Raw genomic sequence first — 27753 nt, 5'->3', positions numbered from 1 at the left:
CTAAAATAAAGGAATGGTGCACATATTATATCCTACTCTCCGATCACCTCGCGGATGCAGTCAGGACACTTGTATTCTTTGATATGTTCTGCTTCAGAGGCAGTTACGTTCACACATTTGCCATGGAACCACTGGTCACATTCATCACAACCAATCCAAAAGGCATTGGCATGATACGGAGCATTACAAGATCCGCAAAAGTCGGTAACTTCATTATCCGTTTGTTTGTCTTCAGCAGGCTTCCTAGAGTCCCTGTTTGGAGCAGACAAAACTTGCATCGAGTCTTGAGAAGGTGGCACGTTCTCTTCAGCAGGTGTGATAGAGTCTACATCTGGATTGGACACATTCCCTTGAGTTGGTGCGTTCGACTCCCTGTTTGCATTGTAACGCGCAAATGTTGATAGCCAAGGAAGACCATAAGAGAGATAATACTCGTCATGGACTGTTCGCATCTCGTTTACCATATCAAATAAACGTATCCTGAACGAGAAAGTAAACCAACATCACCAAATCAGCAATTGGCTTCGCAAGCAATATGTAACACATGACATTCTTGATGCATGGAGGAACTATATAAGCACAAAACATAATGATTTAAATAGAAGACGAAGATCGCCCCTAATAAGAATATATAGCCCATTATTTAATGCTGAGGCTCTAATAATTGGTTCTGCAGGACTACTGTTCTGTTGAAGCTGTATTCTCTCTCGTGTTTGTTAAATGGAAAAAACAAGATATTATGTTAAAAAATAGAATCTTCTATACGCTTGATTAAAAGTATAGGAATTACATTCAGTTTTGTTAGATAGAAGTTACAGCTTTTTGCGCTTTTTGCCGCATTCAAAGATTCTTCTACATGCACTTGCTTTATCACTAGTAGAAAAAGGGCCTTCAGTCCCGGTTCATAAGGGCCTTTAGTCCCGGTTCTGGAACCGGGACTAAAGGGTCGGTACTAATGCCTCTTCCTTTAGTCCCGGTTCAATCCAGAACCGGGACTAAAGGGCGCGGCCACGTGGAGCTCCACCTTTAGTCCCGGTTGGTAACACCCCTAGTCTGTAATCACCACCCCTCATCACTTCTAAATTTATCCTCTAATCACCCCTCATCATTCCAAATCATCTAACTTCCCGAACGGTCACCCATCCTCCCACTCCCCTAGTCTGAGCACGCTTAACTTCCGGGTTCTATTCTCCCTCGCTCCAAGTCTGCACTTGTTGTTTTCCTAACAATACTAAGATGTCAATCCTATTAACCTTCAGGAATTTTGCTTGAGCATGAAGTGACACATTTCATAGTTTTATTTTGAAACTATTGTTTTAAAAAACAATAATTATTTAGTAACACTAATATTTCTTGAATAATTAGTTTGACCATTGTTTGACCATAGTTTGACCAGATTTGACCAAAATTGAAATAACTGAAATAATTATTTAGTAACACTAATATTCTAGAATAATTAGTTTGATCATTGTTTGACCACAGTTTGCCCACTGTTTGAATTTTTTTCGATTTTTTTCACTCTAGATCTTAAAAGCCCCGTTAAATTCGGATGTAACTTTTCAAGTAGGTGATTTTTCATATAAAAAACTTTTTCATCCGAGTTAGTATGCAAAAGTTATGCCCATTTTTACAAATTTCAGAGAGATTTTGCAAATAAAGTCAAAATTCACATTTGCAAATTTTTCCCAACAACTAGACCACATATCACATGGGAAACTTATTTTCTTTTATTTTTTTGACATTTCCATCATTTTCTTTTATTTTTTTAAACTGAAAAAGGCGATCCACGGGGGGGGTAGAGTTTGAAAATGGGACCTTTAGTACCGGTTCGTGGCACGAACCGGGACTAAAGGTCCCATCATTAGTCCCGGTTCGTGCCTCAAACCGGGACTAAAGGTCTAATCTTTAGTCCCGGTTTGAGGCACGAACCGGGACCAATGGTTGTGGGCCAGGAGCGAGGCCCATTGGTCCCGGTTCATCCCACCAACCGGGACCAAAAGGTCCAGATGAACCGGGACCAATGGCCCACGTGGCCCGGCCGGCCCCCTGGGCTCACGAACCGGGACCAATGCCCCCATTGGTCCCGGTTCTGGCTGAACCGGGACTAATGGGCTGACCTGGCCTGGACCAAAGCCCTATTTTCTACTAGTGTATGTGTTGTGAAATTATTGGTTACGTTTCTCGGAGGTAGATTGCCCATATAAATGTCCTAAATGTTAAGTGCTCAAAAAACTGTTTGTGAAACGAAGTAGTAGTAGTGGTGGTGATGGTGGTGGTGGTGGTGGTGATAGTAGTAGTAGTAGCAACAACAATAGTAGTAACATACCTTTGGTTGGCAGCGAGATAAGTGGACAAGAAAAAGGTGACGGCCATGAGCCACGAGTCGGAATGGTGGGCGACGAGTGTCAGGTAGTCAAAACGGTTCATATAATCTCGCCGGCGGTTGATGCCTCGTGTCGGCACCGGCAGGCCTGGCGGCACCATCTCCTCCGGCAGCGTCAACTCCCAACTACCATCCGGGTACCCGTACAAGCACATTGGCTCTTTACCTGAAGCGAGAAAATGAATCACACCACAACATCAGCCAGTGATCTGCACACCTCGCCATCTTATATTTACTAATTGTAATTGAGGGCACCATATGAGATTTACATTAATTTAAGAAAAACTACCTCACCAAACAATCGATTTGACAAAAAGTCATTATATTATTCAAACAGGTTTGATGTAGGTACATGTCAAACAACTCTATTGTAAAAAAAGCTGATGGTTATTCAAACAGGTTTGATGTAGTCTCCTACCGGATTGATACCTTGGTTCTCAAAAACTGAGGGATATACTTACGCTACTTTGCTGCATCACCCTTTCCTCTTCAAGGGAAAACCAACGCAGTGCTCAAGAGGTAGCAAGAAGGATTTCTAGAACCGTTGCCGGGGAGATCTACTCACAAGTCAAGACATACCAAGTACCCATCACGAACTCTTATCCCTCGCATTACATTATTTGCCATTTGCCTCTCATTTTCCTCTCCTCCACTTCACCTTTGACTTTTCTTTGCCTTCTTCCCGTATGTATCTTTGTTTGTGTTTCCATGTGCCTTCTATTTGCTTGCATCTCTATTGATATGGATCCACTTAAAGTGTTCTACATGGATCATCTTTGATCCTTATGCGCTCGTGCTAAAACCCCAACTAGCCTAGTTCAGGGGAAATCTTTAGATGAGCATGCTCATTTTGTGCGTCACCGTTTGTCTGAAAAGGGGAGACTCTTATGGGATCAAATAAACAGATTGATATGTTATGCTTGGAACCTTTGTGAAATTTATGATTTTACTTGTTGATCTAAGAACCCTAAAAAACACCTCCCCTACCTATGTGAGTTTAATGATAATGGAATATTATCTTCTTATGCAAAGGGTGTTTATAGTTACTACGTTATCGAACTAATTGAAGAATTTGTTGCTTTTAAGGATGCTTATGAAGTTTCTTATTTCATTGAAAAGTATGATTTTACCCTCTACGAATCTGAAAATTTTGACATACTTAAATATTTCTATGAAAACTATGCTCATAATGTCTATGTCAAAGAATTTATTAAAAGAATGACCGTTCCTCCGGAAGAAAATAATGATATGCAAGAATCTATAGATAATTATGATTCCAATGATTTGATTGAAATATCCCTTGATGAACATGATGCTTGCTATTCTTGTGGCTATGATGCCAATATTTATGAAGATGAATTTGCTATAGTTCCTTATGTTAAACATGAGATCGTTGCTATTGCACCCATATTTGATAGTTCCTTCGAAGAAAAGCATGATTGCAATGATGCTATTATAAATTCTCTTAATGTCAATTGTGTTAATGATATGCAAAACCTCAAGCTTGAGGATGCTAGTTTTGCTATGACTACTTTTTGTTGCAATGATCATGATTGGGGTGATTCTTCTCTTGATCTTGAAAATTTATTTAAGCCCCATGATGAATATGAGATTGATAATAGTGTTTGAAATATTATTTAAAGTGGGTATGGAAAAGTGTCAACTTTAGATCCCACATATTTGGAGAATGTTCAATCTTATGAAGTTTTTGATAAAAGTGGGTTTGGAGAGGTCATGACTTTAGTTAATGTTAATCCCACTATTTTGGAAGAGTGTCAACTTTGCATACATATGGATCGTGCTAAAAATATGTTTTGTGATAGCTATATTTTTGAATTTGATTATGATCCTACATTTAATTATTATGAGAGAGGAAAATATTATTGTATAAATTTTCATGTTACTAAATTACCTCTTGTTATGTTGAGATTGCTATTGTTTCTTTCCGCTTCCTTGCATATGCTAGTTTTTGCTTTCCTTGATAATTTGTTTTCCTATAAGATGCCTATGCATAGAAAGTATGTTAGACTTAGATGTGTTTGTCACGTGTTTTACGATGCTCTCTTTGTGCTTCAATTCTTGTCCTTCATGTGAGCATCATCGAACTTGTCAATGCCTAGCTAGGGGCGTTAAACGATAGCGCTTGTTGGGAGGCAACCAAATTTTATTTTTTTCTTGCTTTTTGGTTCTGTTTAGTAATAAATAATTCATCTAGCCTCTGTTTAGATGTGGTTTCATGCTTTTAATTAGTGTTTGTGCCAAGTAGAACCTTTGGGAAGACTTGGGGAAGTTTTTGCGATCTTGCTGTAAAAACAGAAACTTTAGCGCTCACGAGATTTGCTGTCATTTTTTACTGGAGAGTGCGATTAAGTTGATTCTTTTTGGAGATGATTAATAGACAAATTCCTAGAGTCCAAAAATTTATTTCAGAATTGTTGGGGTTACATAAGTATTCGAAACCTACAGATTACAACAGACTGTTCTGTTTTTGACATATTCTATTTTTCGTGTGTTCTTTGCTTATTTTTATGAATCTATGGCTAGTATCGGAGGGGATGAACCATAGAGAAGTTGGAATACAGTAGTTTTAACACCAATATAAATAAATAATGAGTTCATTAAAGTACCTTAAGTGGTGGTTTGTTTTCTTATACTAACGGAGCTCATGAGATTTTCTGTTGAGTTTTGTGTTGTGAAGTTTTCAAGTTTTCGGTAAAGATTTGATGGATTATGGAATAAGGAGTGGCAAGAGACTAAGCTTGGGGATGCCCAAGGCACCCAAACGTAAAATTCAAGGACAACCAAAAGCCTAAGCTTGGGGATGCCCTGGAAGGCATCCTCTCTTTCGTCTTCGTCCATCGGTAACTTTACTTGAGGCTATATTTTTATTCACCACATGATATGTGTTTTGCTTGGAGCATCTTGTATGATTCGAGTATTTTCTTTTTAGTTTACCACAATAATCCTTTCTGTACACACCATTTTGGAGAGACACACATGAATCGGAATTTATTAGAATACTCTATGTGCTTCACTTATATCTTTTGAGCTAGATAATTTGCTCTAGTGCTTCACTTATATCTTTTAGAGCACGGTGGTGGTTTTATTTTATAGAAATTATTTATCTCTCATGCTTAACTTGTATTATTTTGAGAGTCCTTTAGAACAGCATGGTAATTTTCTTTGGCTATAAAATTGGTCCTAATATGATAGGCATCCAAGATTGGTATAATAAAAACTTTCATAAAAAGGTGCATTGAATACTATGAGAAGTTTGATACTTGATAATTGTTTTGAGATATAAAGATGGTGATATTAGATTTGTGCTAGTTGAGTAGTTGTGAGTTTTATAAATACTTGTGTTGAATATTTCAAGTCCTGTAACATGCACGTATGGTAACCGTTGTGTAACAAATTTGAAACATGAGGTGTTCTTTGATTGTCTTCCTTATGAGTGGCGGTCGGGGACGAGCGATGGTCTTTTCCTACCAATCTATCCCCCTAGGAGCATGCATGTAATGGTTGGTTTTTGATGACTTGTAGATTTTTGCAATAAGTATGTGAGTTCTTTATGACTAATGTTGAGTCCATGTATTATACGCACTCTCACCTTTCCATCATTGCTAGCCTCTTCGGTACCGTGCATTGCCCTTTCTCGCCTTGAGAGTTGGTGCAAACTTCGTCGGTGCATCCAAACCCCATGATATGATACGCTCTATCACACATAAACCTCCTTATATCTTCCTCAAAACAGCCACCATACCTACCTATTATGGCATTTCCATAGCCATTCCGAGATATATTGCCATGCAACTTTCCACCGTTTCATTTATGACACGCTTCATCATTGTCATATTTCCTTGCATGATCCTATAGTTGACATCATATTTGTGGCAAAGCCACCATGCATAATTTATCATACATGTCACTCTTGATTCATTGCCCTTCCCGGTACACGCCGGAGGCATTCATATAGAGTCATATTTTGTTCTAGTATCGAGTTCTAATCATCGAGTTGTAAATAAATAGAAGTGTGATTATCATCATTAATAAAGCATTGTCCCAAATAAATAAAGGAGAAGGGCAAATAAAAAAAGGAAAGGCCCAAAAAAAGAAAAAAAAGAGAAAAAAAGAGACAATGCTACTATCTTTGTTTCCACACTTGTGCTTCAAAGTAGCACCATGATCTTTATCATAGAGAGTCTCTTGTTTTGTCACTTTCATATACTAGTGGGAATTTTTCATTATAGAAATTGGCTTGTATAGTCCAAAAATGGGCTTCCTCAAATGCCCTAGGTCTTCGTGAGCAAGAAAGTTGGATGAACACCCACTTAGTTTCTTTTGTTGAGCTTTCATACATTTATAGCTCTAGTGCATCCATTGCATGGCAATCCCTTCTCCTTGCATTGACATCAATTGATGGGCATCTCCCTAGCCCGTTGATTAGCCGCGTCGATGTGAGAGTTTCTCCTTTTTTGTCTTCTCGACATAACCCCCATCATTATATTCTATTCCACCCATAGTGCTATATCCATGGCTCACACTCATGTATTGCGTGAAAATTGAAAAAAGTTTGAGATTACTAAAGTATGAAACAATTGCTTGGCTTGTCATCGGGGTTGTGCATGATGAGAGCATTCTTGTGTGACGAAAATGGAGCATGACCAAACTATATGATTTTGTAGGGATGAACTTTCTTTGGCCATGTTATTTTTAGAAGACATGATTGCTTAGTTAGTATGCTTGAAGTATTATTATTTTTATGTCAATATTAAACTTTTGTCTTGAATCTTTAGGATATGAATATTCATGCCACAACAAAGAAAATTACATTGAGAATTATGCTAGGTAGCATTCCACATCAAAAATTCTATTTTTATCATTTACCAACTCGAGGATGTGCAGGAATTAAGCTTGGAGATGCTTGATATGTCTCCAACGTATCTATAATTTTTGATTGTTCCATGCTATTATATTATCTGTTCTGGATGTTTTATGGGCTTTATTATACACTTTTATATTATTTTTGGGACTATCCTACTAACCCAATGCCCAGTGCAAATTGCTGTTTTTTACCTATTTCAGTGTTTCGCAGAAAAGGAATATCAAACGGAATCCAAACGGAATGAAACCTTCGGGGGAGTTATTTTTGGAACAAACGTGATCCAGGGCACTTGGAGTAGATGTCAAGAAAGGAGCGAGGAGGCCAATAGGTAGGGAGGCGCGCCTGCACACCCTGGGCGCGCCCCCCACCCTCGTAGGCCCCTCGCAGCTCCACCGACCTACTTCTTCCTCCTATATATATATCTATATACCCCAAAAACATCCAGGAGCACCACGAAACCCTATTTCCACCGCTGCAACCTTCTGTACCCAAGAGATCCCATCTTGGGGCCTTTTTCGGAGCTCCGCCGGAGGGGGAATCGATCACAGAGGGCTTCTACATCAACACCATAGCCTCTCCGATGATGTGTGAGTAGTTTACCACACACCTTCGGGTCCATAGTTATTAGCTAGATGGCTTGTTCTCTCTCTTTGGATCTCAATACAAAGTTCTCCTCGATTTTCTTGGAGATCTATTCGATGTAATTCTTTTTGCGGTGTGTTTGTCGAGATCCGGTGAATTGTGGGTTTATGATCAAGATTATCTATGAACAATATTTGATTCTTCTCTGAAATATTTTATGTATGATTTTTTATCTTTGCAAGTCTCTTTGAATTATCAGTTTGGTTTGGCCTACTAGATTGATCTTTCTTGCAATGGGAGAAGTGCTTGGCTTTGGGTTCAATCTTGCGGTGTCCTTTCCCAGTGACAGCAGGGGTAGCAAGGCACGTATTGTATTATTGCCATCGAGGATAAAAAGATGGGGTTTATATCATATTGCTTGAGTTTATCCCTCTACATCATGTCATCTTGCCTAATGCATTACTCTGGTCTTATGAACTTAATACTCTAGATGCATGGTGGATAGTGGTCGATGTGTGGATTAATAGTAGTAGATACAGAATAGTTTCGGTCTACTTGTCGCGGATGTGATGCCTATATACATGATCATATCTATATATTCTCATAATTATGCACTTTTCTATCAATTGCTCGACAGTAATTTGTTTACCCACCGTAATACTTATGTTATCTTGAGAGAAGCCACTAGTGAAACCTATGGCCCCGGGTCTATTTTCCATCATATAAGTTTACAATCTATTTTATTTTCCAATCTATATAATAAAAATACCAAAAATATTTATCTTATTATCTCTATCAAATCTCTCTCTCGTAAGTGACAATGAAGGGTGAGGGAGTCCTGGATTAGGGGGTGTTCGGGTAGCCGGACTATACCTTCAGCCGGACTCCTGGACTATGAAGATACAAGATTGAAGACTTCGTCCCGTGTCCGGATGGGACTTTCCTTGGCATGGAAGGCAAGCTTGGCGATGCGGATATTCAAGATCTCCTACCATTGTAACCGACTCTATGTAAGCCTAGCTAACCCTATCCGGTGTCTATATAAACCGGAGGGTTGTAGTCCGTAGGCAATCAACTCCATATACAACAATCATACCATAGGCTAGCTTCTAGGGTTTAGCCTCCTTGATCTCGTGGTAGATCTACTCTTGTACTACCCATATCATCAATATTAATCAAGCAGGACGTAGGGTTTTACCTCCATCAAGAGGGCCCGAACTTGGGTAAAACATCGTGTTCCCTGCCTCCTGTTACCATCCGGCCTAGACGCACAGTTCGGGACCCCCTACCCGAGATTCGCCGGTTTTGACACCGACATTGGTGCTTTCACTGAGAGTTCCTCCGTGTCGTCACCTTTAGGCCCGATGGTCATCAACAACGATACGGTCCAGGGTGAGACTTTTCTCCTCGGACAGATCTTTGTCTTCGGCGGCTTCGCTCTGCGGGCCGATTCGCTCGGCCACCTGGAGCAGATCGAAAGCTACGCCCCTGGCCATCAAGTCAGGCTTGGAAGCTTAAACTACACGGCTGACATCCGCGGAGACTTGATCTTCGACGGGCTCGAGCCACGGCCAAGCGCGCCGCACTATCTCGAGGGGCATGATCTAGCTCTGTCCACGGACAGTGTCCTGGAGGCCGCACACGCATCGGTTCCGACCCCTAACTCGGAGCCTATTGCGCCAATCGAGGATGAGCGGTTGGACGTCACCTTGGGGGCTGCGATCCCGAAAGCGATCGAGCCGAACGCTAGCCCCGCACACTGCATGACCCGTGACTCTGAGGATCCGGACCCCTCCCCGGACTCCGAACCCCCCGCGCCCCTGCCATTCGAATCCGATTGGGCGCCGATAATGGAGTTCACCACCGCAGACATGTTTCAGCATTCTCCTTTTGGCGACATCCTGAATTCTTTTAAGTCTCTCTCTTTATCAGGAAAGCCCTGGCCGGACTACGGTCAGCGAGGGTGGGATACGGACGATGAGGAAATTCAAAGCCCACCCACCACCCACTTTGTAGCCACTGTCGACGATCTAACCGACATGCTTGACTTTAGCTCCGAAGACATCGACGGCATGGACGACGATGTAGGAGACGAAAAGGAACCAGCACCTGTAGGGCGCTGGAAGGCCACCTCGTCATATGACATATATATGGTGGATACTCCAAAAGACGGAGATGGCGATGGAACAGTGGGGGATGACGCCCCCAAGAAACAGCCAAAGCGCCGGCGTCAGCGGCGCCGCTCTAAATCCCGCCAAAGCAAAAACGGTGATTCCGGCACGGGAGATAATACTACCCCGGATAGCGTCGAAGAACACCCACCTCAGCAAGATTCGGCACAGGAAGATGGAGAAGCCAGCCCTCATGAGAGAGCGGCAGACCGAGAGGTCGAGGATGATAACTATACGCCTCCCTCCGAAGACGAGGCAAGCCTCGATGACGACGAATTCGTCATACCATCAGACCCCGCCGAACAAGAGCGTTTTAAACGCAGGCTTTTAGCCATGGCAAGCAGCCTCAAGAAAAAGCAGCAACAGCTTAGAGCTGCCCAAGATTTGCTAGCTGACAGATGGACTGAAGTCCTTGCGGCCGAAGAGTATGAACTCGAACGCCCCTCCAAGAATTACCCGAAGCGCAGGCCGCTACCCCGATCAGAGGAGGAAGCACCTACATCACCAGCGCATGACATGGCAGACCGGCCACCCAAGCCATGCCCCGACGCCGCTCAACTAAGGCACGGAAAAATGCGCCCGACCTACGAGACATACTGGAGGATAAGGCAAGACAAACAAGATCGATCTACGGATCGCGCAGGTGCCCTACGGCATGTGACAATGATCTTCACGCCGGATACAACAAATCCGGCCGGGCCGAACACAACAGATATAGCTCTTCCGAGCTGCGTCGTGATATAGCCCAGTACAGAGGCGCCGCACACCCGCTATGCTTCACGAATGAAGTAATGGATCATAAAATCCCAGAGGGTTTCAAACTAATAAACATCGAATCATACGATGGCACAACAGATCCGGCGGTATGGATCGAGGATTATCTCCTTCACATCCACATGGCACGCGGCGATGATCTACACGCCATCAGATACCTCCCACTCAAACTTAAAGGACCGGCCCGGCATTGGCTTAACAGCTTGCCAGCAGACTCAATCGGTTCTTGGGAGGACCTGGAAGCCGCATTCCTCGACAACTTCCAGGGCACTTACGTGCGACCGCCGGATGCCGACGACTTAAGCCACATAATTCAGCAGCCAGAGGAATCGGCCAGACAATTCTGGACACGGTTCATAAAAAAGAAAAACCTGATAGTCGACTGTCCAGACGCAGAGGCCCTAGCAGCCTTCAAGCATAACATCCGCGACGAGTGGCTTGCCCGGCACCTGGGACAGGAAAAGCCGAAATCCATGGCAGCCCTCACGACACTCATGACCCGCTTTTGCGCGGGAGAAGATAGCTGGCTAGCTCGCAGTAACAACTTATCAAAGAACCCTGGTAATTCGGATACCAAGGAAAAAAGTGGCAGGACACGTCGGAATAAGCAAAAACGCCGCGTTAACAGCGACAGCAATGAAGACACGGCAGTCAATGCCGGATTCAAAGGCTATAAATCCGGTCAGCGGAAAAAGCCATTCAAAAAGAATACTCAGGGCCCGTCCAGTTTGGACCGAATACTCGATCGCTTGTGCCAGATACATGGCACCCCCGAAAGGCCAGCCAATCACACTAACAGGGATTGTTGGGTGTTCAAGCAGGCAGGCAAGTTAAGGGCCGAAAACAGAGACAAGGGGCTACACAGCGACGACGAGGAGCCCAAGCCGCCGAACAACAATGGACAGAAGGGCTTTCCCCCACAAGTGCAGATGGTGAACATGATATACGCAACCCACAATCCCAAGCGGGAGCGGAAGCATGCGCTACGGGACGTATACGCGATAGAGCCAGTCGCCCCAAACTTCAACCCATGGTCCTCCTGCCCGATCACTTTTGATCGAAGGGACCATCCCACTAGCATCCGTCATGGCGGCTTCGCCGCATTGGTTCTAGACCCAATCATCGACGAATTTCATCTCACAAGAGTCCTCATGGACGGTGGCAGTAGCCTAAACCTGCTTTATCAGGATACAGTGCGGAAAATGGGCATTGATCCCTCAAGGATTAAGCCCACAAGAACGACCTTTAAAGGCGTTATGCCACGTGTAGAAGCCAACTGTACAGGCTCAGTAACACTTGACGTGGTCTTCGGATCCCCGGACAATTTCCGAAGCGAAGAGTTAATCTTCGATATAGTCCCGTTTCGCAGTGGCTATCACGCCCTGCTCGGACGAACCGCATTCGCAAAGTTCAATGCGGTGCCGCACTACGCATATCTCAAGCTCAAGATGTCAGGCCCTCGAGGAGTAATTACGGTCAACGGAAACACCGAACGCTCCCTCCGTACGGAGGAGCATACGGCGGCTCTCGAAGCGGAGGTACAAAGTAGCCTTCTCAGGAAATTCTCCAGTCCGGCCATTAAAAAGCTAGACACTGCCAAGCGCGCCCGGAGTAACCCACAGCAGGACCGCCTGGCACACTCTAAGCAAGCGTAGCAATGCGGCCCCAACCCCAGCTTTCGTGACATAGCGAAAACAGTACCTCGCGTACATAACTACGCCCTTGAAATACCATGGGCACAGGGGAAGGGGTACAATAACGGCACGCCCAAAATACGGCTTAAAACGTACTAGGGGCTGCCGGATTCTTTTTTTAAATTTTTTCTTATTTTCAGGACTCCATATTTCGGACGACCTGTTCGGCATTTCAACTGCCGCACAAACGATGAAAGATCCAGGGAGGCAGACAAGCCATGCCGCATTATGGAACTCCCAGGTGGTCTCTGTTACGAGCGGTATACCTGTTTTAAATACAATTCCGCGGCCTTCCCCTGGTCAGGACATACTGAATAGTCCAATATCTTTTGCTTACCGCACTATTTGTATCGTTCGGCTTTGATAAATAGCCTCTCTATAAACAATGCTTAGCTTCTTGTCTATTTTTTGCATTATCTTCTTTTCACATTTATGTTTATTAAATGACATGATTGCACCTGTACACCATGGTACGGCAAACACGCCAGGGGCTTCTGTACCCCTCATAATGGTGTGAGAAGTTCGTACACTATCACAAGTGCGGCACCCCGAACTTATAGCACTATATGCATCGGCTCCGAATCATGATTTGGGTCAATAGTTGGGTTTTCCCGGCTCCTATGTTTTGGTGCCTTACGTTCCGCTCTATCGGCTAAGGTAGCACTAGGAGAACCACTGCGATTGTGCCCCGGTTCAGCTGGGTTAAGCACCTCAGTGGAGAAAGCTAAAACTGACTGTCATGATGTGGCGAGAGACCGGTCGCTGCTCGAGAGGTTTTTCGAGTCCCTAAAGGCTTATGTCGCTTCAAGCGAGGAGATGGCTTTGTCCGGCCAAGGCGTGGATAGCGCCCCGAACTCGGTCTTCCGAACTAGGGGCTTCGCCGAAATTTAAAATTATAGAGTTCTATGGCTAAGTGAGAGTGTTCAAGCATTATAGTCCGATTGCCTGGTTCGTTGTGCAGAGCGCCTCCCTCGAAGGACCCAAGTATGGGAAAAAGAGCGCTCAGGTTTATCCCGAACACCCCAGCACTAGTGGCACGGGGGCAGAAGCCGACGACTGGCCATCTCCCAATTTTTGATAAACGGCCGCACAGAAAGTAATATTTTAAATTCAATAAGCATTGCTTAGCGCATATGAACAAGTGTTCAGCGCACAGGATAAACACGAGCGAGTTCATTCAAATATCACATCCTTGGTACATTCATCCACCACAAGGCGGGCACCTACAAGAACATCCTTGTAGTAGTTCTCGGGCTTGCGATGCTCCTTCCCCGGCAGCGGCCGGTCCTTCACAAGCTTCTCACCGTCCAGCTTACCCCAGTGCACCTTTGCACGGGCAAGGGCCCGACGGGCACCTTCGATGCAGACGGAGCGCTTGATAACCTCAAGCCTCGGACAGGCTTCCACCAGCCGCCGCACCAGCCCGAAATAGCTCCCAGGCAGGGCCTCTCCGGACCACAGCCGAACTATGAAGCCCTTCATGGCCTGCTCGGCCGCCTTGTGGAGCTCGACCAGCTGTTTCAGCTGGTCGCTCAAGGGCACAGGGTGTCCGGCCTCAGAATACTGAGACTAGAACACCTTCTCCGTCGAGCTACCCTCTTCAGCTCGGTAGAATGCGGCGGCATCGGATACGCTGCGGGGAAGATCTGCGAATGCCCCTGGAGAGCTCCGGATTCGGGTAAGTAACAGGTAGTTCACTTTTATATTTCTGCTTTGAATAAAGAATGCCTTACCCGCTGCTATCTTCCTCATCTCCTCCAACTCTTGGAGGGCCTTTTGGCCTTCGGCCTTGGCAGACTTGGCAGCCTCTAGGGCCGTTGCAAGCTCGGATGCTTCCGCCTTCGACTCCAGCTCCAAACTCTCATGTTTTTTCATGAGAGCCTGAAGCTCTTGCTGCACCTCGCCGACCTGAGCCCCAAGTCTGTCTCGCTCGACGTGCTCTGCAGCCGTTTTCTTTTCGGCCTCAGACAGCGCCTGCTTAAGGGTCCCCACCTCAGTCATGGCCCCTACAATAAGCAGTACAATCCTGTTACTCTTTTTTTGCAATCAAGCCTTTTATAGGCACTTTTTGTGTAAGGTATTTCTTACCTTCTTCCTCCTCGAGCCGCCGCTTGGCAAGGCTGAGCTCTTGCTCGGTCCGCTCGAGGTCCCGCTTCAGGACACCCACCTCCGCAGTCAGAGCGGCGGTGGATAGCAGCAAAGCCTGCATACGCATATTGACTCTTTTTTGTTAGACTCCTGCGATATTTAATAGATGCTCTATTCGGCTTTTCTTTCCGAACGCCAAACAGAGCATCAGGGGCTACTGTCTATACGGTAATATTCTTACATATTTTCACTTACCCCGAAGCCTGTTAGAAGGCTAGCGCAAGCTTCAGTCAGTCCGCTCTTGACGGACTGAACCTTTTGGATCACCGTACTCATAATAGTATGGTGCCCCTCGTCGATGGAGGCGCCGTCGAGCACCTCCAGCAGATTGTCCGGCACCTCCGGTTGGACGGAGGCCGCCGGCTCAGAAGGCTTGCTCCTCTTGGAAGGAGTTCGCCTGCCACGGTCCGGAACTGTGGAAGATTCCGGCGCGGTGTCCGGCACAAAGCCGGACTTGGAGCCCTGGGGGGCCTTATCCCCTTCACTCCTGGAGTCCGGGAGGTTGCCTGGCGGCTCCTCCGGGACCACCTCCTCCTGCCCCGGAGCTTGTCGCGATGCCACTTCGGCGTCGTCTGCAGTGCGGGGGGAGACAGCGGGCGGAACTGAGTTCACGTCCGATGAGTCCAGGGAGCCGCCCGACGATTCGTCGAATTTGGCCCGGGGCGGACTGCACAATTACATTCGACATTAGGGAAAGCTGTGCAACGAAGGAACATCATGAGTTATTGTGATATCCAAACTTACGATTTCGCCGGACGCTTGGCCCTGTTTGGCCACTCCTCTTTGCCCTCTTCGGCGTTGGGGGCGTAGTCCGGCGGAGGGGTCTTCCTTTTCCTAGACCCCTCGGCCTCCCCCGTTCGGGCGGCCTTCCTCTTCTCTCCTCCCTCCGCTGGGGGGGAGAGTTTTCTTCTTCCTCCTCCTCGTTTTTGAGGGAGGAGGGCGTCTCGGACTCGTCAGATGACGAGTCCGACACCACCATGTTGCGGGCACTCTTTCGAGTCCCCGTGGTCTTCTTCTTCTTAGCCTTCTCCTCCGGCACCACATAAGGCACCGGAACCAGCAGCTTCACTAGTAGAGCTGGGGCTGTGTCTTCGGGCAGCGGAGCCGGACAGTTAATCGGTCCGTATATCGCCCGCCAAGCCTGTCAAAGGTAAGGGAGTTTAGATCCCGCATAGAGTCAAACTATGAAAAAAACCTTAACGTCCAGTAAACGGTGTAGATGGCATACCTCGCTAGCGTGACGCTGCAAGCTGTATCCGCGGTCCTCGGAAGCGGATGCGGGAGCCTCGGCGCCCTTGAATAGCATCTTCCAGGCGTCTTCGTACATCGTGTCAAAAAGCCTGCTGAGGGTTTGATGCTGCGCCGGGTCGAACTCCCACAGATTAAAATCCCGTTGTTGGCACGGGAGGATCCGGCGGACGGGCATAACCTGGATTACATTAACAAGCCGGACTGGCTTGTTCACCAGGGACTGGATGCATGTTTGCAGTCCGGTCACCTCTTTTTCGTCACAGTGATACAGGACAACATGTACTAACAAGAGTAAAGAAACGGGCAGCATATTTGCGATATCCTGTCGTTCTTTTCAAACCGGAATTCTTTTTCGAGCAAATTTCCTGCAAAAAAGATCTGTAAGGCACATGCGGAAAAGTAGAAGTTCAAATTGTCATGTGATTTCCTAGACAGTACCTCATCCTGGAAACGAGGCCAGTCCATAACAAGGTTTTTCCATTCAATGTCTTCTAAATTTAGCACAGGAGACCTCACCGGAAATTCGTTTATAGACTTGCCATCAAAGTGTGATTTCCTCAGGTAACACCGATACTGCTGCAATGCTTCCTTGAAAAGCACAAGCAAGCTTTGCTCGTCATGACTATGAAGATTGACCCTCGCCCACTTACAACAATGTAATGTAAATCATTGATGTGTTCAATAAGCAGAAAACATGAAAATAATAAACATGAATAATAACACTTACACGTAAGTTGGAAAGGAAGATGTTAAAATGGTGTTTGTCTTCACTATAATCTTCCCATGATGAGAATATATGCACGTAGTCCCTAACAACATTGAAAGCATTGTCTTTTAAACTGGGAATAACTGGAATTGGGTTCCAATTTGCAGGAATTGGCCGTCTCTGCAGTTGGGATAGCTCTTTGGCCGATGGACTTGCTGTACTTTTTGCTGGAGTGGGATTTTTCTGTGGTACGGCAAGTGCTATGGCAACTGAAATCAGTATACCTTTTGCTGGAGTGCAGGTCATGTGGGGTGGGGCTAGTGGTGTGGCCAGTGAAGTATGGGTATAGTCTGCTGGAGTAGGTCCTACGTTTTGTGTCACTGGTTGTACAACCAATATAATGGGGTGCTTTCTGATTTCTCCGGCACCACCACGTTTTTCAAGGACTTTGCTGGTGCTCCTTCAGGTTTGGCAATCACCCTCTTCCTTTTTTATGTCTGATGCATAAGAACAACATTTGAGGGGAAAAACATGGTATGATGACAGATGAAATATGTATTGATAATGGATGGACCCTAATGTTTATGTGGGCCATCCAGTTAATCCACAGGTACCAACAGCCAGGTACGGTCCATCAGACCGAAGGGTTAAACCAGACCACGTGAATCTTGAGTTCATAGTCCTTAACGCAAAGCGCTCTCAATATCTCTACTTTTACAAGGCCAGTTGGCAGGATAGTATCCATGGTTTTTGTTTTTGCCTCACCGCCCAGCACTCCCTCCATGTTGGTTTTTCTCGCTACCTCTTGATACCAAATCAATTTTCCTGATCCTCCTCTCACTTGTTCGTGCCTTCTTTGGTAGGTGCTAATTTCATTCAACCATGTAAATATTATCTAATTAAGAATTCTGAAATAGCACCATATATGTAAGATAACCTTCCTAAAAGGCAAAGAGAAGATTTTTCTCAATAACATTCCAAATCAAAATAAGATATTCCTCAATAAGAAATAGATAATACCACATCCTATCAAATTTATTATCTATCATTATCTCTATTATTAAATCTCTACTCCTGAAAGGGGAGTTGGTGAACACCACCCCCTCCATGCTGATTTTTTTCTCACTGCCACTAAAAAACGGATCGATCCACCCAACTTTCGGATTCATTTTTTTCATGCTTGCTTTGGTAGGTGCCGATTCAATTCAATCATGTAAATATTAGGTAAATAATAAGAATTTAGAAACATTATATATGTAAGGTCACTTTCCTAAAAGATATACTAAAGATTTTTTTCTCGATAACCTTCCAAATCTGCACTCCTAAAAGGGGAGTTGGTAGGTCGGTATGCATGGTTTATTTCACCTCAACATATCACCACGCTCCATGTTGGTTTTTTCTCCCTCCCACCAAAAACCCGGATCTATTCACCCAACCTTCCTTTTCATTTTTTTCCTACTTGATTTGGCAGACGTCGATTCAAACAAATCATGTAAATATTGGGTAATTCAAAATTTGGACATCGCAACATATAAGTGATATCACATTCCTAAAGACAGACAGAAGATTTTTCTCGATAACCTTTTAAAACAAAACTAGATATTTCTGAATAATGAATAGCTAATCACACGCACTACGCTATTTATTATCTATCATCATCTCTAGTATTGTATCATAATCAGAACTTTCCGTAGATATTTTTTCTTCAATCCCACCCACATATCTCTGTTTTCACCGCATATGTTTTTTTCTTGTTTCGTTTGTTCCGTTTGACCTCCGCTCACGCGTATGTTGCACCCTTCCCATTAATTTTCAACCCACCGCATTTTTCCAAATAAACCCCATCTCCCCTCAACCTCCTTCAACCCTCCTCGTTCGACCTCCCCTCTCATGTAATCCCCACCTACGCGCCTCCTACCGACTCATCCAATTCTCTATTCGCTACTTCATCCATCCCACAAAAATAAGCAATCTCCCCGATTCCGACTAGACCATTTCTTCCTTGTCACGTGAGGAGAGCGCCACATAGGGTTCTCTCACACTCGGTTTTTTTCACCTTGAATGTTCGCTACCTGACTGAAGTTGGCCCCACACATCCCTCTCCCCCACACCCGACCCGGCAAGGGTTCCAACCGCTGCCGCTCCCTTGCTATCCTCTCACAGCAACGCTCTCGGCGCCACTGACTCTGCCTTCGAATTACCTCTCTGGACGTTCCTCTACGCCACAGCCGCCAAGGATCAAGGGTGACGACATTTCAATGTAGCGGTAATTTGATGCGCTTGTGAGGGGGAGCTCGTTTTTGGCGACAGTACAGGTGAGGTCGTCTTTGTGCTTGACTGCATATGATGACAAGAAGGGTATGCTTCGCCAACTACTCCATGTGGTTTTGTGATCCCAGGCGCCTACAGGATCATGTCTGAGGTATATATGCCGAAGAAGTTGGAATGACGAGGATGTGCAACAGCCTATCGTGCGCCGTCTCGGCTTTGATCCCAAACAGGTTTGGTTTCGCTCCCAGATCCCACCCTCCCTTGTCTTCTTGCTACGACTCCATGAATGATTATATTACATGTGTGTGTGTGATAGTATTAGAAGACTGACATGGAACAATATGTATTAAATGCTACCTGTCCTTATTATTTAATTACAGTAAGCAATCACTTATGGCCTTTCCTATGTCGATCCCACATTATGGCCTTCACTGTGTGATAGTATTAGAAGACTGAATTTACACTTAGCAAACATCAGATGGCATTTACTGTGTATTTCAAGAAGTACCTTGTAGTGGCAGCAAATCTGGCAATTAAGACTTTTTTTCTACAGACGGTGATCCAAACTACCTGGTATGAACAACGGCAACATCTTATAATACTAACATGTAGTGCTTCATTTAACTCATTTTTGTACAACATACTATTGTATCGAAAACTTTAATGCAATTAACTATTGAATTTTTCTTCATCAGGATTGAGCGATCTGGCATATAATTATGATCTTCTGAAACTCGGTGGTTCAGATAATGGAAGATATGACAGGGAAGAGCCTGACATAGTAAGGATTGATTTTCTGGTCCTACCACGAGGTAGCTCAACCAATCTGAATTTTATGTAGATTATTTCATGATCTTCCCGTGCAGGTAATTCTGTCGTATGTAGTTCTGAATTTCATTTAGATTGACCTTGAAGTATTTGGAGATATGATGCACTATCTTCACTGGTAGAAAAAGGGCCTATAGTCCCGGTTCGTAAGGGCCTTTAGTCCCGGTTCCGGAACCGGGACTAAAGTGTCGGTACTAATACCTCCCCCCTTTAGTCCCGGTTCAATCCAGAACCGGGACTAAAGGCCCTCCACGTGGGCATTGCGCAGAGCCCAGTCAGGAGACCCTTTGGTCCCGGTTGGTGGCACCAACCGGGACCAATAGGCATCCACGCGTCAGCACTTCTGTGGCTGGGGTTTTTGTTTTTTTTTTAAAGGGGGGGTTGGGGGTTTTGCGGGGTTAATTTAGGTGTCTCATATATTGTGTTAGCTAGTTATAATTAATAGAGAGAAGTGTCCTCTCTTATGTCCGTGCTTGGTCGACGCTACGTACTATACATACGTATATAGAGAGGACTAGACACGCTAGCTAGCTAGTAAGCAAACGAAGGAAACAGAAGATCGTCATGAACATATATGCATATATACAGAGAGAAGTGATATCGACCACCTCTCCTTCTCCGAGAGATTGGTCGAACAACAAGTTCTCGTATATCTATCTGACACTACCGGCTACATATATACAATAATTATCTCTTACAAATGTAATCATACGGACTCAGGGTCCACATAGAATTCTCCATCTTCAGGGATCACCTGGTCAAGAAAGAATGCCGCCAATTCCTCTTGAATTGCTCGCATGCGAGCTGGTGCTAGGAGTTCATCCCGCTTCCGGAACATCTAATTTGAAGAAGGCGGTCAATATATATATATATATATATATAAATGAATGAAACTCAACACAAATGATGGTAATAAAATAAAATTGTGAATGTTGTTATTTACGTACTTCATATTGTTCGTTAGAGTACCCGCCCCGCTCACAGGTCGTGTGGCGGATGGACTCGCAGATGTAGTATCCACAGAAATCATTCCCTTATTCCTGCCACAACCACTTTACAAGAAATAGAGGTCAATCAAAATGATAAGCAAGAATGCTAAATGGTATTGATGAAACTAGCGCTTGAATCACTAGGAGATGCATGGAACATGCTACTATAGTACTTACTTTCGGGTGTCTAAATTCCAGCTCCTTCGGCAGTCCCGGAACTGTTTTGGTGAATTTTCTCCAAACCCTGCCGGACAAAGAAAACAATTACTTGATATCAGGAAATGAACAAAGTTGCTGATATGGTGGATAATGATCGATTTAACTTACTTCTTGAGGATTTCAGTCATGTCCGCATACTCCTTGGGATCTTTTCGTTTAGAGTCCAAGACGGTTACTACTCCCTGCTCAAGCTTAATCTCTAGGAGAATATAGTGGTAACTACACACACATGCATAACTCATCAATTACATTACTATAACCTTGACTAATATATATATAAGGGAAACCGAATACGCACAAGACAGTAACACTCACCTGAAGTTGTAAGGAAAGAGTATTATATCTTTGTTTTGATTTATTACGAACGATCGTAGCAAGCTGGCCTCGGTAGCTGCGGCATGAAGTTTAACCTGAGTTGCCTCCCTTCTTGAAGGGCGTCAGGTGCACCCCGTCGGCACTCCTCTCCGTGTACCGGCAGAAATCCGAGGATCTGTCTGGGCAGCAGCATCATTGTCGTCGTAGTACTTCTTGAAGGTATTGTTTGGTATGCGGGAATTCAGAGGCATAGGGGCGTGGTGGAATTCAGAGGCATAAGAGCGTGGCGCCGGTTGCTGGAAATCATCGCTTTGGCATTTGTTTCTCTTTCTGGGCTTGATTGTCCTGTTTGCCCATCAGTGATATCACAGTTCTGTCAGGTGGTTGCTATATTAATATAGCAAGGCGAAAGCCTGTTTCAAGAGTCAAGACATTGTAAACTGAATTCTTAAATATATCCCAACGGAATGGGAAAAGAATGTAATGCCTCTCTCACTACCTTTCTAGTTAATCATTTTTCATACAAAGGGTGACTGCATACCCTAAAATAAAGGAATGGTGTACATATTATATCCTACTCTCCGATCACCTCGCGGATGCAGTCAGGACACTTGTATTCTTTGATATGTTCTGCTTCAGAGGCAGTTACGTTCACACATTTTCCATGGAACCACTTAGTCACATTCGTCACAACCAATCCAAAAGGCATTGGCATGATACGGAGCATTACAAGATCCGCAAAAGTCGGTAACTTCATTATCCGTTTGTTTGTCTTCAGCAGGCTTCCTAGAGTCCCTGTTTGGAGCAGACAAAACTTGCATCGAGTCTTGAGAAGGTGGCACGTTCTCTTCAGCAGGTGTGATAGAGTCTACATCTGGATTGGACACATTCTCTTGAGTTGGTGCGTTCGACTCCCTCTTTGCATTGTAACGCGCAAATGTTGATAGCCAAGGAAGATCATAAGAGAGATAGTATTCGTCATGGACTGTTCGCATCTCGTTTACCATATCAAATAAATGTATCCTGAACGAGAAAGTAAACCAACATCACCAAATCAGCAATTGGCTTCGCAAGCAATATGTAACACATGACATTCTTGATGCATGGAGGAACTATATAAGCACAAAAACATGATGATTTAAATAGAAGACGAAGATCGCCCCTAATAAGAATATATAGCCCATTATTTAATGCTGAGGCACTAATAATTGGTTCTGCAGGACTACTGTTGAAGCTGTATTCTCTCTCGTGTTTGTTAAATGGAAAAAACAAGATATTATGTCAAAAAAGAATCTTTTATACGCTTGATTAAAAGTATAGGAATTACATTCAGTTTTGTTAGATAGAAGTTACAGGTTTTTGCACTTTTTGCTGCATTCAAAGATTCTTCTACATGCACATGCTTTATCACTAGTAGAAAAAGGGCCTTCAGTCCCGGTTTATAAGGACCTTTAGTCCCGGTTCTGGAACCGGGACTAAAGGGTCGGTACTAATGCATCTCCCTTTAGTCCCGGTTCAATCTAGAACCGGGACTAAAGGGCGCGGCCACGTGGAGCTCCACGTTTAGTCCCGGTTGGTAACACCCCTAGTCTGTAATCACCACCCCTCATCACTTCTCAATTTATCCTCTGATCACCCCTCATCATTCCAAATCATCTAACTTCCCGAACGGTCACCCATCCTCCCACTCCCCCAGCCTGAGCACGCTTAAGTTCCGGGTTCTATTCTCCCTCGCTCCAAGTCTGCACTTGTTGTTTTCCTAACAATACTAAGATGTCAATCCTATTAACCTTCAGGAATTTTGCTTGAGCATGAAGTGACACATTTCATAGTTTTATTTTGAAACTATTGTTTTAAAAAAACAATAATTATTTAGTAACACTAATATTTCTTGAATAATTAGTTTGACCATTGTTTGACCATAGTTTGACCAGATTTGACCAAAATTGAAATAACTGAAATAATTATTTAGTAACACTAATATTCTAGAATAATTAGTTTGACCATTGTTTGACCACAGTTTGCCCACTGTTTGAATTTTTTTCGATTTTTTTCACTCTAGATCTTAAAAGCCCCGTAACTTTTTTTCTATTAGGTTTTTGAGGATTTTGAAAATGTTTAACGGGGTCCACGGCCACAGCAAGTAAGTGCCTCCTTATTACGTGAAAAATAATGATTCCTCCAACTGGCAGCAGGGACCCACTGGACATGCCACCGTATTTTGCAAAAAAAAAATTCCCCCTGACTGCTGGGACCCACCTGACGGGCCACCGTAGTTCGCGAAAAAAACGGTCCCCCCGCTGTCAGCTCGGACCATCGGAATTGCCTCCTTATTATGCATAAAAAATGAATACTCCCCCGGCTAGCAGGGACCCACCTTGGTGGGAGGCTGACTTGTGGGCCTACTAAGTTGACGGGGACGAAGGGCTTTGTCAACTTAGTCAATATGAACGATTCTAGCTCCAGTGACTGTACGATGTCCATCCAACGGCCGTAGTGCTTCTTCAACCTCTGGTCTTCTTGCTCCAGCCGCCCAAAGCCGCGCCGGTCGTGCCGCATGCTCCTGCCTCCCATGGTCGGCTGTGCTGCCGCGGAGGCCTCACTGCCCCCTACTATACCCACTGCTGGCCAGGCCCTGCGGCGACGGCAGCTTCACACCGCAACGGAACCAGTGAACCCTCGTACTCCTCTCCGCGCGGGCTTCCACTGCCGCGTCTTCCCAGGCTCCGCGTCGTCCCCTTCCTAGGCCTCGCCGTCGTCCACCGCCGTGGTGCTCTCCGCGCGGCATGGTCAACGTGGTCAAGGAACAACTTCCATCGGAAGATTATTGTACGTGGAGAGGCTGACAGCTTGGTCCATGGCCACAACCCAGTTTTTTTGTGATTTACCAAGTAAGTCGCTTTGTCAGGCCTGTTGGGCTGCAAATCTTTCAAGACGAGGAGAGCTTTCATTCGGCTGGCCGAGAAAATGGCCCATCAGTAATGAGAAATGGGCTGTACATATTTAAAACACATCAAACCGGCAATTAGTTTCAAATATATTTTTTTCATTTTGAGATTTTAAATAAATTAATTTTTATGCGTGGAGAATTTGTTGGATTTTACATTGATATACATTTATTTTTAAAATCAGTTTGAATGTGAGTCGAAATTTCGGGATTAAAAACAGTTTGGACCGCACCGAAATATGCAAAATTTCGTATAATTTTTTAACCGTGGCCACAATATGGGCTGTAATGCTAACAAAAAGAATATGGGCTCTAAAAAAATCTTAAGAATTAGCAAATGGGATGTAAATTATTAGAAATAATGGCAGATGGGCTGTATGCTGTTTTCCACAGATTTGAGGCTTTCCTAAAAAAAAGGTTGACGCACAAGCAGTGACTGTTGGATGTCCATCGAACGGCCATCGTGCTTCTTCAATCTCTGCTCTTCCTGCTCCAGCCGCTCGAACAAGCGTTGGCGGGACTGCCTGCTCCCTCCTCCCCGCGGCCGGCTGTGCTGCCGCGCAGGCCTCACCGCCCCACCGTACTCCCATCGCTGGCCTAGCCATCCCTCTACTCACCCACACCTGCTGTTATTCTCCGGCGACGGCAGACGAACCAGTAAACCCTCGTACAGTCGTACTCCCCTCCGCGTGGGAAACAACTGCCGACTCTTCCCTGCCTCCGTGTCGTTCCCTTCCTAGGCCTCGCTGTCGTCCACCGCCCCGGTGCTCTCGGCGCGATCTGGTCAACGTGGTCAATGACCGACACCCCCTGTTATTCTACAGCGACGGTAGCCTCACACCACAGCGAACTAGTGAACCCTCGTACTCCTCTACGCGTGGGCATCCACTGTCGCATCTTCCCCGGCTCCGCGTCGTCCCCTTCGTAGGCCTCGCCGTCGTCCACCGCCTTGGTGCTCTCGGCGCGGCGTGGTCAACGTGGTTAAGGAACGACATCCATCGGACGTGGACTGTACGTGGAGAGGCTGACAGCTGGGTCCCCGGCCGCAGCAAGGAAGTGCCTCCATATTACGTGCAAAATAATTATTCCTCCACCTGACAGCGGGGACCCACCGGACGGGCCACCGTATTTCGTGAAAAAAACGTTTGCCCCTGACTGCTGGGCTCACCAGCTACATCTTCACATGCAAGGAAGTGCGTCCGGGCAAAAAAACGATTCGCCCCCTTGACTGCTGGGACCCACCAGCTGCATCTTCGCAGGCAAGGAAGTGCCTGACAGTCGGGACCCACCTGGTCGAAGCATACGTAGCGTTGTCATTCTGGTCGCGAACGTGTACGTACATATATACTGATGGATGTAGAGGCGCGCACGTGTCGTAGTAGAGGCGCGTACGTGTGGTAGTAGAGGCGCGCACGTAGCGTGTATACGTACGTACAGCGGCCAGGGTGCAAGAAAGAAAATACGACCATGTATGTGTACATACGGGCGGGGTCCCGAACGCCTACTCGTGCATACGTACGGTCAGGGCTCGTGTCCATGGCTGGGTCGGAACGGAGAAACAACGTCGTCGTCGTGTTCATGGGGAGGCAATAGAATGCGTCGTGTTCATGGGGAGGCAACGAAATGCATCGTGTTCATCAGGAGGCAACAGAACACGTGGGAGCCAACCGGCTTGGTCGGAATGGAATGCGTGGTCCTATTCATCGGGAGGGCTTGGACGGAACCGGCGATGGAAACGAGGCCTGGCGTACCGCACAACGGAGGAAATAAACCTCCTACGTTCGGAACGGGGTCCTGTTGATCGGGAGGGGTCTGGCGTACTGCAAAACGAAGGAAACAGACCTCCTACGGTCGAAACGGGGGTCCTGTTGATCGGGAGGGGTGTCGCGTACCGCAAAACGGACGAAACAGACCTCCTAAGGTTGAAACGGTGGTCCTGTTCATCGGGAGGGGGTGTGGCGTACCGCAAAACGGACGAAATGGACCTCCTACGGTCGAAACAGGGGTCCTGTTCATCATAAGGGTGTGGCGTACCGCAAAACGGGACTCCACGGGATACTGTTCATCTCCACCGTCGACCTCCTCCAGCCTCCACAGGCTCCTGTTCATCCAGCCTCCACCGCACGCTACTCCACCGGCTACTGTTCAACCACCCCTCCATGGGCACCCCTCCACTGTCTACTGTTCATCCAGCCCTCCACACCACGGGGTCCTGTTCAACCACCCCTCCACGGGCACCCCTCCACCGTCTACTGTTCATCCAGTCCTCCACCACACCACGGGGTCCTGTTCATCCAGAGGCAACTCCACCGCTCACTGTTCATCCACCACCCCCCCCGCAACGCTCATTGTTCATCCTAGAGGCAACATCGATCGGCTTCAGTTAGCAGCAGTAGGGAAGGAATCGCTCGATCGGGTTTAGTTAACAACCATCGACCGATCGCTCGGGTTCAGTAACTCGTAGCCTGCAGTGCAATCGCTCAGGTTCAGTTAGAGCCCAACGCCTAGCTCGGGTTCAGTTCAAGCCAACGCCTCGCACACACGCGCGTACGTGTACAAGAGAAACGCGCATCGCTCGGCCCCTGACCTCCCACCGTAACTGGTAACTCCCCGAAAATTTCCTCCCCCTCGCTTCTACCACGGTTTTTTCCGTCATGGACGGCCCAAAGAATGTCATGCAGCTGCGTCTCCGGCCCGCCCAGGATGAAAAGCCCATTTTCTGTCATGATTTCCATCATAGAAGTAGGAGCCCACCACATCTATGATGATACTAGGTTTTGTCACAATTATCGTCATAGAAGTGTCATATGTATGATAGAATTTTTTTTCGTTCGGCCCAAAATTTCATGGATGTCTCTTTTTTTGTAGTGCACGTCCGCGACAAGTAGACCGAAACGATTCTGCATCTACTACTATTACTCCACACATCGACCGCTATCCAGCATGCATCTAGAGTATTAAGTTCATAAGAACAGAGTAATGCTTTAAGGAAGATGACATGATGTAGAAGGATAAACTCATGCAATATGATATAAACCCAATCTTTTTATCCTCGATGGCAACAATACAATACGTGTCGGTTCCCTTTCTGTCACTGGGATCGAGCACCGCAAGATTGAACCCAATGCTAAGCACTTCTTCCATTGAAAGAAAGATCAAACTAGTAGGCCAAACCAAACTGATAATTCGAAGAGACTTGCAAAGATAAACCGATCATACATACAAGAATTTAGAGGAGAATCAAATATTGTTCATAGATAATCTGGATCATAAACCCACAATTCATCGGATCTCGACAAACACACCGCAAAAGAAGATTACATTGAATAGATCTCCAAGAAGATCGAGGAGAACTTTGTATTGATATCCAAAGAGAGACAAGAAGTCATCTAGCCAATAACTACGGACCCGTAGGTCTAAAGTAAACTAGTCACACATCACCGGAGAGGCCATGGAGTTGATGTAGAGGCCCTCAGTGATCAATGCCCCCCCCCCCGGCGGAGCTCCGGAAAAGGCCCCAAGATGGGATCTCTCGAGTACAGAAGGTTGCGGCGGTGGAATTAGGTTTTCGTGGTGCTCCTGGATGTTTG

The 27753-nt window shown here is 45.6% G+C and overlaps 1 protein-coding gene across 1 annotated transcript; it reads right to left on the bottom strand.

The window, feature by feature from the left end:
• Positions 1-30: 30 nt before the first annotated feature.
• LOC125518354 (PHD finger protein ALFIN-LIKE 3-like) lies at positions 31-21467 on the bottom strand. The gene is made up of 3 exons (XM_048683229.1): positions 21374-21467; positions 2327-2549; positions 31-480 (listed from the first exon to the last, which is right to left on the bottom strand). Exons 1-3 carry the CDS (start codon positions 21465-21467, stop codon positions 33-35), a joined length of 765 nt encoding a protein of 254 aa, XP_048539186.1. The 3' UTR covers positions 31-32.
• Between the last annotated feature and the right edge of the window lie 6286 nt (positions 21468-27753).

This window comes from Triticum urartu, chromosome 7, assembly GCF_003073215.2.
Source record: "Triticum urartu cultivar G1812 chromosome 7, Tu2.1, whole genome shotgun sequence".
In the NCBI taxonomy this organism is placed as follows: domain Eukaryota; kingdom Viridiplantae; phylum Streptophyta; class Magnoliopsida; order Poales; family Poaceae; genus Triticum; species Triticum urartu.
The sequence above is the reverse complement of the archived record's forward strand: the minus strand, read 5'-3'. Positions and strand labels throughout refer to the sequence as shown.

Bases quoted from the DNA above. Each gene is read 5' to 3' on its own strand.
- LOC125518354 (XM_048683229.1), bottom strand. From the start codon at position 21,467: ATGCCTCTGAATTCCCGCATACCAAACAATACCTTCAAGAAGTACTAC. The intron at 2,550-21,373 runs GTACACGGAGAG...TTCTCGCTTCAG, and splicing joins AGATCCTCGGATTTCTGCCG to GTAAAGAGCCAATGTGCTTG. The intron at 481-2,326 runs GTATGTTACTAC...TTTCTCGTTCAG, and splicing joins TATCTCGCTGCCAACCAAAG to GATACGTTTATTTGATATGG.